At 40.7% G+C, this 14,542-nt stretch overlaps 1 protein-coding gene across 1 annotated transcript in view; it reads right to left on the bottom strand.

Moving 5' to 3' along the window:
* ORC1 (origin recognition complex subunit 1) overlaps positions 1-14,487 on the bottom strand; it is a 33,314-nt gene extending 18,827 nt beyond the window's left edge. The window contains exons 1-7 of the mRNA XM_029947849.1: positions 14,445-14,487; positions 14,205-14,334; positions 9,720-9,819; positions 7,206-7,305; positions 6,451-6,578; positions 4,217-4,395; positions 2,719-3,037 (exon numbers count right to left, since the gene is read on the bottom strand). Coding sequence (XP_029803709.1) covers positions 2,719-3,037; positions 4,217-4,395; positions 6,451-6,578; positions 7,206-7,300 — 721 coding nt within the window. The 5' untranslated portion in view covers positions 7,301-7,305; positions 9,720-9,819; positions 14,205-14,334; positions 14,445-14,487. The remainder of the gene's footprint in view (positions 1-2,718; positions 3,038-4,216; positions 4,396-6,450; positions 6,579-7,205; positions 7,306-9,719; positions 9,820-14,204; positions 14,335-14,444) is intronic.
* Between the last annotated feature and the right edge of the window lie 55 nt (positions 14,488-14,542).

Raw genomic sequence — 14,542 nt, 5'->3', positions numbered from 1 at the left:
CTTTGTGCACTGTTGATGAAAATGTAAACTGATGCAGCTATTATGGAACAGTATGGTAGTTCCTAGAAAAATTAAAAATACAATGTAACATATGACCCAGCAATTCCACTTCTGGGTATATATTCAAAATGAAAGCAGACACTTGAGCAGATATTTATACACCCATGTTCACAGCAATAATAGTTACAATAGCCAAAAGGTAAAAGCAACCCAAGTATCCACTGACAGATAAATGGATAATCAAAATGTGGTATATATGTACTATAGACTATTATTCAGCCTAAAAAAGAAAAGAAATTTTACCTCAAATAGCAAAGCAATCTTGAGAAAGAAGAACAAAGCTGGAAGCTTCAAACTATATTACAAACCTATAGTAATCAAAACAGTAGGGTACTGGCATAAAAACATACACATAGATCTATGGTACAGAATAGAGAACCCCAAAACAAACCCGCACACATGGTCAATTAATTTATAAAGAAGGACCCAAGAATATACAGCAGGGAAAAGATAGTCTATTCAATAAATGGTGCTGGGAAAACTGAACAGCCACATGCAAAAAAAAAAAAAAGTGAAATGGGACCCTATTTTCTACCATGCAGAAAAATCAACTCAAAATGGACTAAATATTTGAATGTAGACCTGAAACTGTAAAATTCCTAGAAGAAAAGATAGGCGGTAAGCTCCTTGACATTGGTCTTGGAGATGATTTTTTGGATCTGAAACCGATGGCAAAGACAACAAAGCAAAAATAAACAAATAAAACTGTATCAAACCAAAAAGTTTCTGCATCAACAAAACGAAAAGGCAATTCTATAAGTGGGAGAAAATATTTACAAATCATTTATCAGATAAGAGGTTAATAACCAAAAAATACAAAGAACTTCTAAAACTCAACAGCAAGAAACCAAACAATCTGATTAAAAAATAGGCAGAAGATCTGAATAGACATTTTCCCAAAGAAGACATACAGATGGGCAACAGGTACATGGGAAGATGCTCAGTATCACTCATCATCGGGGAAATGCAAATCAAAATCACCACAAGACAACACCTTATACCTGTCAGAATGGCTATTCAAAAAGACAGATGTTGGTGAGGATATGGAAGAAAAAGAACCCTCATGCGCTCTAGGCAGGAATGGAAATTGGTATAACCACTGTGGAAAACAGCATGGAGGTTCTTCACAAAATTAAATAGAAGTAGCATACAATCCAGTAATTCTACTTTTGTGTATTTATCTGAAGAAAAGGAAAATATTAACTTGAAAAGATATGTGCACCCCCATGCAGTATTAGATACAATAGTCAAGATATGGAAGCAACTTAAGTATCCATCAATGAATGAAAGGATAAAGGTAGATACACATAAATGCACACATACACACAGAGGAATATTTTTCACCCAAAAAGGGGATAAAATCCTGCCATTTGCAACAACATGGATAGACCTTCAGGGCTTTACACTAAGTGAAATAAGTCAGAGAGAGAAAGACAAATATTCTATGACCTCACTTATATGTGGACTCCAAATTTAAAGAAGTGAAAAAAAAAAAACAAACCAAGCTCATAGGTAGAGAGAACAGATTGGTGATCACCAAAGTCAGAGGATGGGTGAAAGGGATGAAGGAGGTCAAAATATACTAACTTCCAGTTACAAAATAGAGAAGTCATGAGTATATAATGTACATGGAAATATAATTGCAACTATTGAGAATACAGTTATTAAATATCTGAAGGTTAATAAGAAAGTAAATCTTAAAAAGTTCTCAAGAAAATTTATTTGAACCATGAATGGTGACAGATGTTAACAAATCAAAACTAATATAATGTAGGGGTGCCTGGGTGGCTCAGTCGGTTAAGATCTCACTTTGGCTCAGGTCATGATCTCACGGTTCATGGGTTCAAGCCCCGCATCGGGCTCTGTGTCTCCCTCTCTCTCTGACCCTCCCCTGCTCGCGCTATCTCTGTCTCTCAAAAATAAATTAAAAAACATTAAAAAAAATTTTAAACCCTAATATAATATAATGTTAGTCACACTTCAATATTTTTTTAATTTTTTAAAATGTTTTATTTTTGATACAGAGAGAGACAGATCATGAGAGGGGGAGGGGCAGTGAGAGAGGGAGAAACAGAATCAGAAGCAGGCTCCAGTCTCTGAGCCATCAGCACAGAGCCTGACACAGGGCTCTAACTCACAAACGTGAGATCTTGACCTGAGCCGAAGTCGTAGGCTTAACCAACTGAGCCATCTAGGCGCCCCTCAATTTTTTAAAGAAAGAAAAACTTGACACATGGTACAACACTGATGATCCTTGAGGACATTATGCTAATTTAACCAGTCAGAAAAGGGTAACTTCTGTAGGATTCCACTTACATGAAATATCTAGAGAAGTCAAATTCAGGAAAACAAAACAGAACAGTGATAGTTGCCCAGGGATGGTAGATAGGGAAATGGGAGTTACTCTCTAATGGCTGTAGAGTTTCAGTTTTAGAAGATGATGGCGATGGTTGCACAAACACATAAATGTATGTAATGCCATTAATTGTACACTTAAAATGGACTAAAATGGTAAATTTTATATTATGTATGTTTCCACATGTGTCCTATGGCCCACTGCTCAATGCTGTAGCACTAACTCAATACTATAGCATGAGTTAAATTTTAACACATTCCTTTGGTTTCAATATTGCCCACTGTGATGCATCTCACACTTACCATCGAGCTCCAGTCTCTTCTTTGCCCTTGGGGTGACAGGATGGGAAGGAGTTCGGCGAGATTTGGAGGTCGAGTGCCTTGATTCAATCCTTCGGATTGCATGCCCTGCTGTGGTCCTAGAAGGGCTTTCTGTGTTCTTAGTCTTGGCTCCCACCAGCTTCTGGCTCCTTGGACTGCCTTCTTGTAGCTTATCAAACTCTGCAAATAGTTCTGGGGATAGTGGGCTGAATGCCTTCTCATTCCAAGACAGTTTCACAAAGAGTGTCTCCTCATCTTTCAGATCCATAGGTATCACTTCATCTGGGCCTAAAGCTACCACCTAAATTTAGGAAGTACAGGTGAATAGGAAGAAATGTGAACCAAATGAGCCAAGGAATGTTTCGAGAGCGATGATTAAAAATCACTTAATCTGTATCCTTACCTGGAATGTTACTCTTCCAAACTAAAGAGGCACAGACATGGCATAGCAAATTTCCTAGCTGATACTCCTACCCCAAGCTATTTTTCCCCCAGTCCAATCTACTCACTCATGTCAAATTTCCCCACAACAACTTCTGTAAGCACACTTCCTTGCTCAAGTCCATATGGCTCCCAGCTCTAGCAAGACCTGACTATTAAACTGGTTTTTGGTACCTTCTAAAATCTGGCCCCCTCTGCCTCCTGGTGCTCAGACTTTTCCAAATAGCCTTCCTTCACTATTGGAGTTTGGCTTGTCACCGCCCTGCTTCTCCCCACCCTCCATCGTGTTCCTGCCTAAATACCTTCCTCCCATTCCGCCTTTCCAAATCGACCCATTTTGCTACTTCAACTTCTCTATCTGCCTTTCACTCCTTCACTCTTTTAACTCCAGAGACAAATTGTTTTGAGGCATATGTTATGCTGGGCTCCTAGACTGGAAAAAACTCGGACTATGGTCATGCCATACCTCAGTCTCTCTGCCCTACCATTAAACCAAATACCTAATCACCATGGGAGCATATTTCATATCAGGACCTAATCGCATTTTAGGGGCCTGGAATAGCTCAAAAACAACCTGTATCCAAACCAGTGTCTCAATTCATTCTACAGCTCACTGGAACCTCATTTATCACAAAATCCCACAAAACAAATTTGCCCTAAGCAACTAACACTCCCTGTACTGATCAGCTCAAGGTGAAGTCCTCATTTCAGCGAGTGTATTTCAGCCTCGCAATGCTTTATGTCTGCCACAATCACAGCTAAATATAATTTCCCACTGAGACACATTTGCTAATTCCTGCTCATCCCTCAGGTCTCAATCTAAATGTCACTTCCTCCAGGAGGCTCCTAACCCACGGTAAGTGCTCTCAATAAATATTTGTTGGGATGCAGTAGGCAGGCAAGCAGACAAGACAACAAACAGGAAAGAATGCATTTCTGTGGGGTACACTGAAGCCGGTAATATTTCAGAGGCCGTGCAGTTTAGGAGGCAGCCAGAAATAAGCTTCAAGATAGAACTGAGTGTCAAGGCATCGCTTACCTGCACACGCCCAATGATGGTCTCAGCATGAATGTTGCTGTTACAGGCAGGGTAATCATACCAGAATATTTCCTGTGCTGCAGGCTTCCGGCCCAGCAGATGCCGCTTACTGACAGGCACTTCACAGAATCTGATAAACCACTGGACTCGAGCACGTTTCTTGGAATGAAGTTCAGAGTCTAGAAGGGATAGGTGAAAAAGGGAGGGTTTGGAAATGCAAGAACACCTTGTTAAACCTTCCTATGTGCCAGACACTGCACTAAGCACTGATACTAGTTGAGTAACATATTATTTTTAATCCTCACATTAATCCTACAAGATAGGTGCTATGGCTATTTCCTTTTTATAGGTAAAGTAATCAAGTTACAGAGACTTTAAATAATTTGTCAAAGGTCACAGGACTAACCAGCAACAATCTGACTCCACCAGCCCCCATGTCTTTCTCACTTTGTTCCACTTCCTAATGAGGCTATCAGTCATCAAAGAAGTTACAAAAGGCATTTGAGAGGAGCAATTCTAAACACAGGCACTGAATAAATCTGGCAAACCAGGGATTATGAAGCCGCCAAAAACAGGAAAACAAAAACTGTGGCAAAAATGAGAGCATCAGCTGCTGAAGTGATTTCTGGTAAACGTATGCTTGCAATTTGTAGTTTTATCACTACAATATACATCAACATCATTCCATACCAGCATCAGGGTCCAAGTGAAAGGGCATCCACAATCACTAGTGCCACCACCACCATCACCTCTTCCCTTCCCTAGCTCCCTTCAGAGAAAGACCGAAGCCATCCAATGGAGCACCACACAAAGATTCCAAAATCTATACACAAAGGCCCGTAGCTCAAATACAAAAGCCCACAGTGCTCCCCCTGGTGGATGTGAGTTTGATGAGGTTTTCTTCATACTTGAACAATAAACTTCCTATCTCTATAATGCACATCTTTACCCACTCACACTGTCCGTTCCTTCTTTGAGGCACACAAACTGCCACAGGAATAACGACCCTGTCATTCCCCATCTAGTTTTTGGAAGACACAGTTTTATGTAGTTTCTAATTGCTATCTTTCTATTTCTTCTTTTTTTTTTTTTTTTAAGTTTATTTATTTTTGAGAGAGAGTGAGAGAACCAGCCAGCGAGGGGCAGAGAGAGAAGGACAGAGGATCTGAAGAGGGCCTTGTGCTGACAGGAGACAACTCAATGCGGGGCTCAAACTCACGAACTACGAGATCATGACCTGAGCCGAAGTCGGATGCTTAACTGACTGAGCCACCCAGGCGGCCCTGCTATCTTTCTTTCTCATTCCCCTTTTGGAACTCTGCCCCATTCTCACCTCTCTCCACTCTTCTCTGCTTTGCAGAAGGTAAAAAGCTCAGAAATCAGCTGAGGGCTGTGAGTATGGACATGCAGCCTCGGGCTAACGCTGCTTTCCCTGTTGTTCCTCTAGAATCAAGGGCAGTAATGGCTTTCTGCGCTTACTGATCTCTAGGAAATACTACCTTTTGTTCTTCCAGCCTTCTTAACACTTATACACATGTTCCTATGGGTCAAACTAAAGTTTTTGTTTTCCTGATTGAACATCAACTGATACACCTTCCCAATCCAACTTACCTCCTCCCTTGGAAAAAAAAAAAAGTTACATTTGCAAAATTCAGCACTATTTTTCTCATGCTAAAATTAAAGGACACTGGGGCACCTGGGTGGTTCAGTCAGTTAAGCATCTGCCTTTAGGTCAGGTCATGATCTCACAGTTTGTGAGTTTGAGCCCCACATTAGGGCCTGGAGCCTGCATTGGATTCTGTGTCTCCCTCTCTCTCTCTCTGCCCCTGCTCACTCTCTGTCTCAATCTCTCTCTCTCAAAAATAAACATTAAAAAAATTTTTTTTATTAAATTTAGAAGACACATCTGTATCACAGTGTAAATCACCTATTTCTTTCCTTCCCCCATCTTTCTGAATTCATCCTTTATCCAAAACTGCCTTAAGGATCATTTTTACTCACTCCTAAAAATAATGGAAAAACTAAATTCTTAAACCCTACGATTCCCATTACTGCTCCAGTGAGTAAGAAAGTTCACTAGATATAAGAGGGTACAGCTAGTACCTAAGTGACCCCACCTCAGGATCCAGGGCTCACACCATACAGCCTGCTGTGAACAGAGAAATCAGCGACCAGAAATCTTGCAGCTCCCGATCACTCATAAGGAATGGCTCTCATGCCAGCCCCAAACTCACCATCTTCAAACAACTCAAGCAATTTAGCAACGTATGGATTTTCATCATCATCCCCTTCAATCAACACGAACTGTCCAACTTGGATGTGCATCTCCGTCAAACCACCTTCTACTTTGACACTCATTTCTCTAGGAAGGAGAGAAACCAGTTAGGAAATCCCGTACGGTGGGCCAACCTCTTCCGACCCCCTGGGCACAGATGACAGTGTTCTCCAACCAGAAAATCCCCTACATAGTTTCTTTCTGATGACCAGTTCTCCTATTAGAAAACCAATTCACCAATAAACTCATGTGCAAGAAGAGATGAAATGGGTTGAATTGTTTCAGTGTAAATGATTAATCTAGAGGCCTTACTATGAACCCTAACCTCTCTGTTATTGACAAAGAACAAAGGCTTCCCAAGCATGAAAGCTGCCCAATAATAGTATCAAATTTTTCAGAAACCTCTAGGGCTGAGAGGACATCTAAACAACATCAAATCCTACCCTGTTATCATAAAGAAATACAGAGAACCCCCCCTTAAATAGATATAACATTATCATATATATTAAATTTGATTAGTGACACATCTTCCTATCACTGCTTTATTTATGCTATCATCTTACATCAAACAAAACCCTTCCTTATAATCCATTCATATTTATTGTCCCTCAATTCTCAATCTGTAGTAACTAGAACAGGCTGGATACAAGTTATTAACAGCTTAGTGTGCAGAAGCTATTATTTCCAGGACACCCAACAGAGTCCATCACTCACTTGTAGATGTGGTAGTGTAGTTTTTGATCCAACAACGGCTTGCCAACCCATGAATAAGTTTGTCTGGTCTTCAGTCTTGTAGGGTAGGATGCCATGGCTCCTATGTAAAAGTCACTAACTCTGAGTTAACATGACAATGCTCTGATGGATTCTAGCACACAGTTCCTCACTTCAGAGAGTTCAGCCTATTCTTCTGCCCGCCCCCCCCATACATTTCAGATTTAGAAAGATTTTAGATTTTCGGTTTAGAAAACATTTCCTTTCTGGAAAAAGTCAAGCTCTATACAGACTGAACACAGGCAATTTAGTATCATCTGCGTATGTACTGTACTATGCCTTATCTCTTCCTATGCACGGTCAATACATAATAAAAGAAACTACAAATATTGAGAAGTACCTACTAGCCACAATGCACAATGATAAGTATTAAACATTCAACAACTCGACACTAAAGATAGTGATACAATGGTTGTAAGCATCTTCATAATACTTATAACCTAGATAGGCATAAAATATAAATGCACTAAAGGACAACTAATAGTATGAAGAGCCAAGCCAAAGAGCCAGAGGGACTACTACAAGTTAGAGAACCAGGTCTTAAGGCTGTTGTAGCAAAGGCTTCCTACAGGGGTTTTCTGAACTGAATACTGAATAGTAAGTAACAATTGGTAAGATAAAATTAAAGGAGGATTTCTAAGGGATGGAAGGAAAAACATGCAAGAGACATTTAGGGAAATGGTAATGGGTTTTATCTAGTGTATCGTTACACTTACATTAAAGACAAAAACAAGGGGCGCCTGGGTGGCTCAGTTGGTTGAGCATCTGACTCCGGCTCAGGTTATGATGTCACAGTTCCTGAGTTTGAGCCCCGCATCGGGCTCTGTGCTGACAGCTCAGAGCCTAGAGCCTGCTTCTGATTCTGTGTCTCCATCTTTCTCTGCCCCTCCCTGACTCGTTCTCTCTCTCTCTCTCAAAAATAAACATAAAAAAAATAAAAAAGACAAAAACAAAACCTCTCTGACGGTTGAATGGAGTCCTTTCCTTTACATCTGACAGACACTAGCTGTAAGTCGTGTGAATAGCTGAAAAGAAATGCTTCTATTAAAGTACAGGGGGGAAAAAAAGAGACACGTTTACTGACAAAAACAGAAATGCGAATGAAAAATCCAAGGATATCTAACAATTCTCTTTACAATTTAAAAGCTGCAATCTAGGGGCGCTTGGGTGGTTCAGTCAGTTAAGTCTCCGACTTCGGCTCAGGTCAGATCTCATGTTCGTGGGTTCGAGCCCTGCGTCAGGCTCTGTGCTGACAGCTAGCTCAGAGCCTGGAGCCTGCTTCCAGTTCTGTGTCTCCTTCTCTCTCTGCCCCTCCCCCTCTCATGCTCTCTCTCTGTATCAAAAATAAATAAAACATTAAAAAAATAAAAAAAAAAAAGGGGCACCTGGGTGGCTCAGTGGGTTAAGCGCCCGGCTTTGGCTCAGGTCATGATCTCATGTTCATGGGTTCGAGCGCCACGTCGGGCTCTGTGCTGACAGCTCAGAGCCTGGAGCCTGCTTCAGATTCTGTTATCTCCCTCTCTCTCTGACTCTCCCCAGCTCACACTGTCTCTGTCGCTCAAAAATAAATACAAAACATTAAAAAATTAAAAAAAAAGCTGTAATCTATTAGTCCTAATAATAATGCCAATCTATTATTTTAAGTTTAAGTAATTAAGATAATAAATCTTTCCTCTAAATTCAATGCTTTTTTTATGAAACTAAAATATGACAGAACCAGGGCAAAAAAAAAAAAAAGTTTTTTTAATCCTCTGACATAATTACTTTGAATTACTGATGGACCAATAATTTCAGTCTGTGTTGAAAACAACAGAATGATAATAGCATAGTAACATTCTGATTAAACAAGCTGGTTTCCTAAAGTTCAGTAGCATGTCCTATATTCTACTTGGGAACATTCTGACCTATAAGATTTTCAGTTTTTAAAAAAGGTATTTTTTATGGGGCATCTGGGTGGCTCAGGCTCTCTGCTGTGGGCATGGCCACCTGGGATCCTCTGTCTCCCCCTCTCTCTGCCCCTCCCTTGCTCACACACACTCTGTCTCTCTCTCAAAAATACACATTAAAAAAAAAAAGAACATTTAAAAAATAAATTAGAAAAAATGAAAAAGAAAAGGTATGTTTTCATATATTTTGAGGAAACTAATTAGCAAAAAGAAGAAAAGATACTAAGTCATTAGTAAATACATAGCTTACAAATGATGCCTAAATGACTGCTCTTAAGAACATTAAGGGTACTATATAATTAACACATAGGACTATTAAAATCAATCTAATTTTAATTAAGTACATCACAGAAACAAACAAATAGCAAAGACTGATGAGTAAAAACAAGTAGACTTGTGCTCAAATAAAAAATGAATCTGGATTCATTATACCTAATAATCTTTTGGTAAAAATTAGTAAAATGATTTGAATCACAACAAGTGTTCAAGGAAAAACAGAACACTAACTTACCTTACGATATATATTCTTTTTAATGGATGATTTAACACAGAACTGTCAGCAGTAAACTTGGAACTTTTCTCCTTTCCAGAATGCAACCAGGCAAGATAGGCTACAGAGATAACAAAAGGTGCAAATAAATTACAGACCCACTAAAAAAAAGAAAACTGGAATATCACTGAGAGTGCTTTGCAAAAAACTGGTCAATCTCCCAGAGAACTTTCTGTAATTCCCTAATAATCTAAGTATAAATAAATCACCTGATTTGTCACTTTACTATGATATTTGACAACACTGAAACAACATTCTCATTTTTTCCACCCCCAAACTGGCAATCATCTATGAGGTACTCATGTATACCTAAGGAAATCAGACCCAAGTTCTCAGCTTTTTAAAATACAGATGATATTTTAACTTACTAAAGCAAACATCCTCCTTCAGAAACCAATCCAAGATAATATTTGACATTTCTTTTCTAGGAGATCATGAGATATAATCAATGAGACCAGTATGTGGGGTGCCTGGGTGTCTCAGTAAGTTAAGTGTCTTGACTCTTTATTTTTTAATGTATTTTATATGTAATGTATTTTAATGTTTTGCTGTCAGCAGAGTCCGACGTGAGGCTCAAACCCACGAACCGTGAGATCATGACCTGAGCTGAAGCCGGGTGCTCAATCGACTGCACCACGCAGGCATGCCATCTGACTCTTGATTTCAGCTCAGGTCACGATCTCATGGTTCATGGGACCCAGCTCTGTGCTGAGCTCTATGCTGACAGTGCAGAACCTGCTTGGGATTTTCTCTCTCTTATTCTTTCTGTCCCTCCCCACGTGGAAAAAAAAAAAAATAGGGGCGCCTGAGTGGCTCAGTCGGTTAAGCGTCTGGCTTCGGCTCAGGTCATGATCTCATGGTTCATGGGTTTGAGCCCCGCGTTGGGCTCTGTGCTGACAGCTAGCGCAGAGTCTGGAGCCTGCTTCAGATTCTGTATCTCCCCCTCTCTCTGACCCTCCCCTGCTCGCACTGTCTCTATGTGTCTCTCAAAAATAAATAATTAAATAAAAAAAATAAATGAGACCAATCTATGGACATATATGTACCAGGGTGGGTGATCTTCCCTAGACTAAACAAGCAGGGATATAGGAAGAAACACTGAGTGGGCTTGGACATATAACCTGCCTCACACTGGTCTATCACTGTGCTTCAGGCCTGCTTTTCCAAACCTTTAACAGATCAAGGTTGTTGGTGTCCTTGTACATTTGCTGTTCTCTCTTCTTGCATATCTGTGCAGGGATGGCTCAGGTCTCAGCCCCAATAAAACTTTCCCAGGCTTTCACTGATACGCAGTGGAAAGTTAACCTCTCACTCCCTTATACAGTCCTTCATTTTCCATTACACGACCCTATGATCAAAGCAATTAACCACTATATTACTTTCTTATTTATTGTACTTTCTACATTAGCATGTTAACTTCCAGGGGTGCCTGGGTGGCTCAGTTGATTAAGCACCTGGCTCTTGATTTTGGTTCAGTTCATCAATCTCATGGATTCATGAGTTTGAGCCCCACACCAGGCTGTGCTGATGGCACTGAGCCTCCTTAGGATTCTCCCTTGCTTTTGGCCTCTCCCCTGCTCACACTCTGTCTCTAAATAAATAAATAAATAAATAAATTTTAAGAAAAAGTATTTTTAAAAACTCATTAGGGGCGCCTGGGTGGCTCAGTCGGTTAAGCCTCCGGCTTCGGCTCAGGTCAGATCTCACATTCGTGGGTTTGAGCCCCGCGTCAGGCTCTGTGCTGACAGCTAGCTCGGAGCCTGGAGCCTGCTTCTGGTTCTGTGTCTCCTTCTCTCTCTGCGCTTCCCTCTCTCATGCTCTCTCTCTGTATCAAAAATAAATTTAAAAAAATTAAAAAAAAATCATTAGTGTTAATCAATACCAAGTGGGGTATGGACAGAGAACAGCCAGAATTCTAATACACTGCTGAAGGCATGTAAATTGGTAAAACCACTTTGGAAAACTGAACATATGAACATCCTATGACCCAGCAATTCCAACAGAATATACCCAACAGAAAAACATACAAACCCTCAAAAGACACGAACCAGAATGTTCCTAGCAGTACTATATAGTAATGAACTTCAACCAACTACAACTGCACAAATGGGGAAAATCTCACAAAATAACAATGAACTAAAGAAATCAAACACACACAAAAATCATACTACATTGATTCCATTCATATAAAGTTCAAATATAGATAAAAGTAACCTATGGTGTTAGAAGTCGGAATAGATGTAACCTAGGTGACTGAAAGGGAGCATGTTTCTGGGACACTGGTCATGTTTCTTGATCTGCATGCTGGTTACACAGATATGTTCTCTTTAAGAAAATTCGTTGACATGTACATTTATGATATGTGCACTTGTCTGTAGTTATTTTTCAATGAAAAGTGCAAAAAGTTAATGGAGAGTCCATCTTAAGAGGCAGCATAAGATGGCAAGCCTCTCTGTACCTTTGTAAGAAAGTTATCCCACTTTCTTACCTTATGGCCCAGCATCAGTAGAGAGATCACCCACGAGGGGTGATAAACGAGGTGGAAAGGCAGGCCTGACTTGGCCTAGCAAAAGCATTGGCTTCTAGGAGATACCCACAACAGGCGCTCAATGTTGCAGATACCAGAAATCAGGAACATACACACCACCCAGTGCAGGGTGCCACACCCAAGGAAAACATAAGGGAGTTATGGTTGCAGTAAAAACGATCACAGATACATATTGAGCCATTATGATAGAAGGTGGAGCCAAAACTCTTTACACATTTATCTCATTTAATCCTCAAAACAATCCTAGAACAATGCTAGTAAATACTAAGTGCAAAGTAGGTATTCAATAATAAATAGTTGTTGAATGAAAGGTGGGTGCTATTAGCCCTTCAAAATGATTAACTTGTCCTGGGTGGCATGGGTGGCTTGGTTGGTTAGGCGTCCGACTTCAGCTCAGGTCATGATCTCATGGTTCGTGGGATTGAGCCCCGCGAAATTGGGCTGTGCTGACAGCTCAGAGCCTGGAGCCTGCTTCAGATTCTGTGTCTTTCTCTCTCTGCCCCTTCTCCACCCTATCTCTGTCTCTCAAAAAAATGAATAAACGCTAGAAAAAAAATTTAAGGATTAACTTGTCTCACTGTTACACAGGATGGCACAGCCTTAATTAGAACCCTGAGCAGCCAGATTCCAATGAACTCTAAACCACTTCACTTTACACCACCTGTGTGAAATGGATACTGTTAATACATGCTTAAGAGAACTTGCTGCTTGTGCTTACTATGTAAGTCAGGCTTCCCACACACTAACTGGGATGTCAAATCTATCTCAATTTTCTTACCCACAAATTGGGGATAATAATAAAATCCTCCTTCTATTCAACTAATATTTATTAATCACCCATTGTGTGCCAGGCACTATTCTAGAATTAAGTGAGAAAATGTAAAAATGGTAAAATCACTTCTCCACTCCCTTAATCCCTTGCATTTATTTTTTAGAGACAGTGGGTTTTTCTTCTTTAATAATTTGATGAACGTTATGAAATTCACATACAATTCACAGAAAATTTTGCTTTTAATTTCAGGGGATTCATAAGCCTTCTAAAATCCACATATTGCCCTCTATTGCGTTAAGAACTGCTGCAGAAGGACTTGGTAAACTATGGTCTCACATCCAAAATTTCCGTTGGCATTCATAAGTACCCAAAAACAGCACGGAAGAAGGTACCATTTTTATGGAAAACTAAAAGCAAAAACTGACACATCTAATCATTGTAGTTTCGCAGATAGTAGCCCTGGATAGGAATCTCACATCTCATGTCTCTAAATCCAGTGCTTTTTCCAACTGTGAAAACAGAAGGCCTTTCTATTCCTGGGTTAGCTAGAGAAGTAAAAGACGTGCCATTAGACTTCTCTCTTAGAAAGAAGGCGGATACGAGTCCAGCAGTTCAGAGCAGCTCATCTGGAGGTAAACAAAACATCTGGGTAGGAGCCCAGGCCTCTCACTCACAAAAATTGACCTTAGACCAGCCTCTCTCTGGGCTCAATTGCTACATCCGTAAAATGGGGTCATAACTTCTGCTGCTTTGCCTTCTCTGTGGTGTTTGGTTCAAGATGGCTCAAAGGAGGAAAAGATGCAAATGTAGCACAAGGTTAAAGCCGATAGAAAATATGGTTAAGATCATTAAGTGAGAATCTCAGGGCGCTGTGGCCAGGAATGCTCATGCTTTTCTGCTGTTGGCTTCCGGTTTCCCCAACTGCAAACTCTCAGTCCCTGATGGAGCGGGAAGCCTTTTACAAATTGGAATGTGGAAAAGAAGAATGCTCCTAGTGGGCTTAGAACTTAACAGGCGCTTAATAAATATCTGCTGAATGAATCAATGATTGAGTGCGTCCACAGAGAAAAACTTCCGCAGTCTCTCTGGCTCAGATCCGCCTCCAGCCCCCGAATTCCACACTCACCAAGAGCCTAGACCCTCCGCTTCCACCGTCTCAGCTTCAGGAGCTCGTGGAGCCGTAACAAATCTAACCTGCCCCAGCTGGAGCCTCTTACAGCCACTGGCCGCACGCCAGAGGCAAAGCGGGAGCCTACCTAGGAAATTAAAGAAGATGGAGAAAAGAAAATTTCGCGCCAAACGTCGAGGCCCCGCCCCCAGGCTGTCTATACGTTCGGACCCGAGCCAGTCCTCCAGCCCCGCCCACCTAGGCCAGGATGCACGCCCTTCGTCCACAAAGGCGTAGCGGCCATCATTGATTCGGTCAGCGACGCTGTTAAGCGGAAAAGTTCCTTTTCTTTGCAG

This window comes from Suricata suricatta, chromosome 8, assembly GCF_006229205.1.
Source record: "Suricata suricatta isolate VVHF042 chromosome 8, meerkat_22Aug2017_6uvM2_HiC, whole genome shotgun sequence".
In the NCBI taxonomy this organism is placed as follows: domain Eukaryota; kingdom Metazoa; phylum Chordata; class Mammalia; order Carnivora; family Herpestidae; genus Suricata; species Suricata suricatta.
Note: the sequence above shows the minus strand (reverse complement) of the source record. Positions and strands in the feature narration are given on the sequence as shown.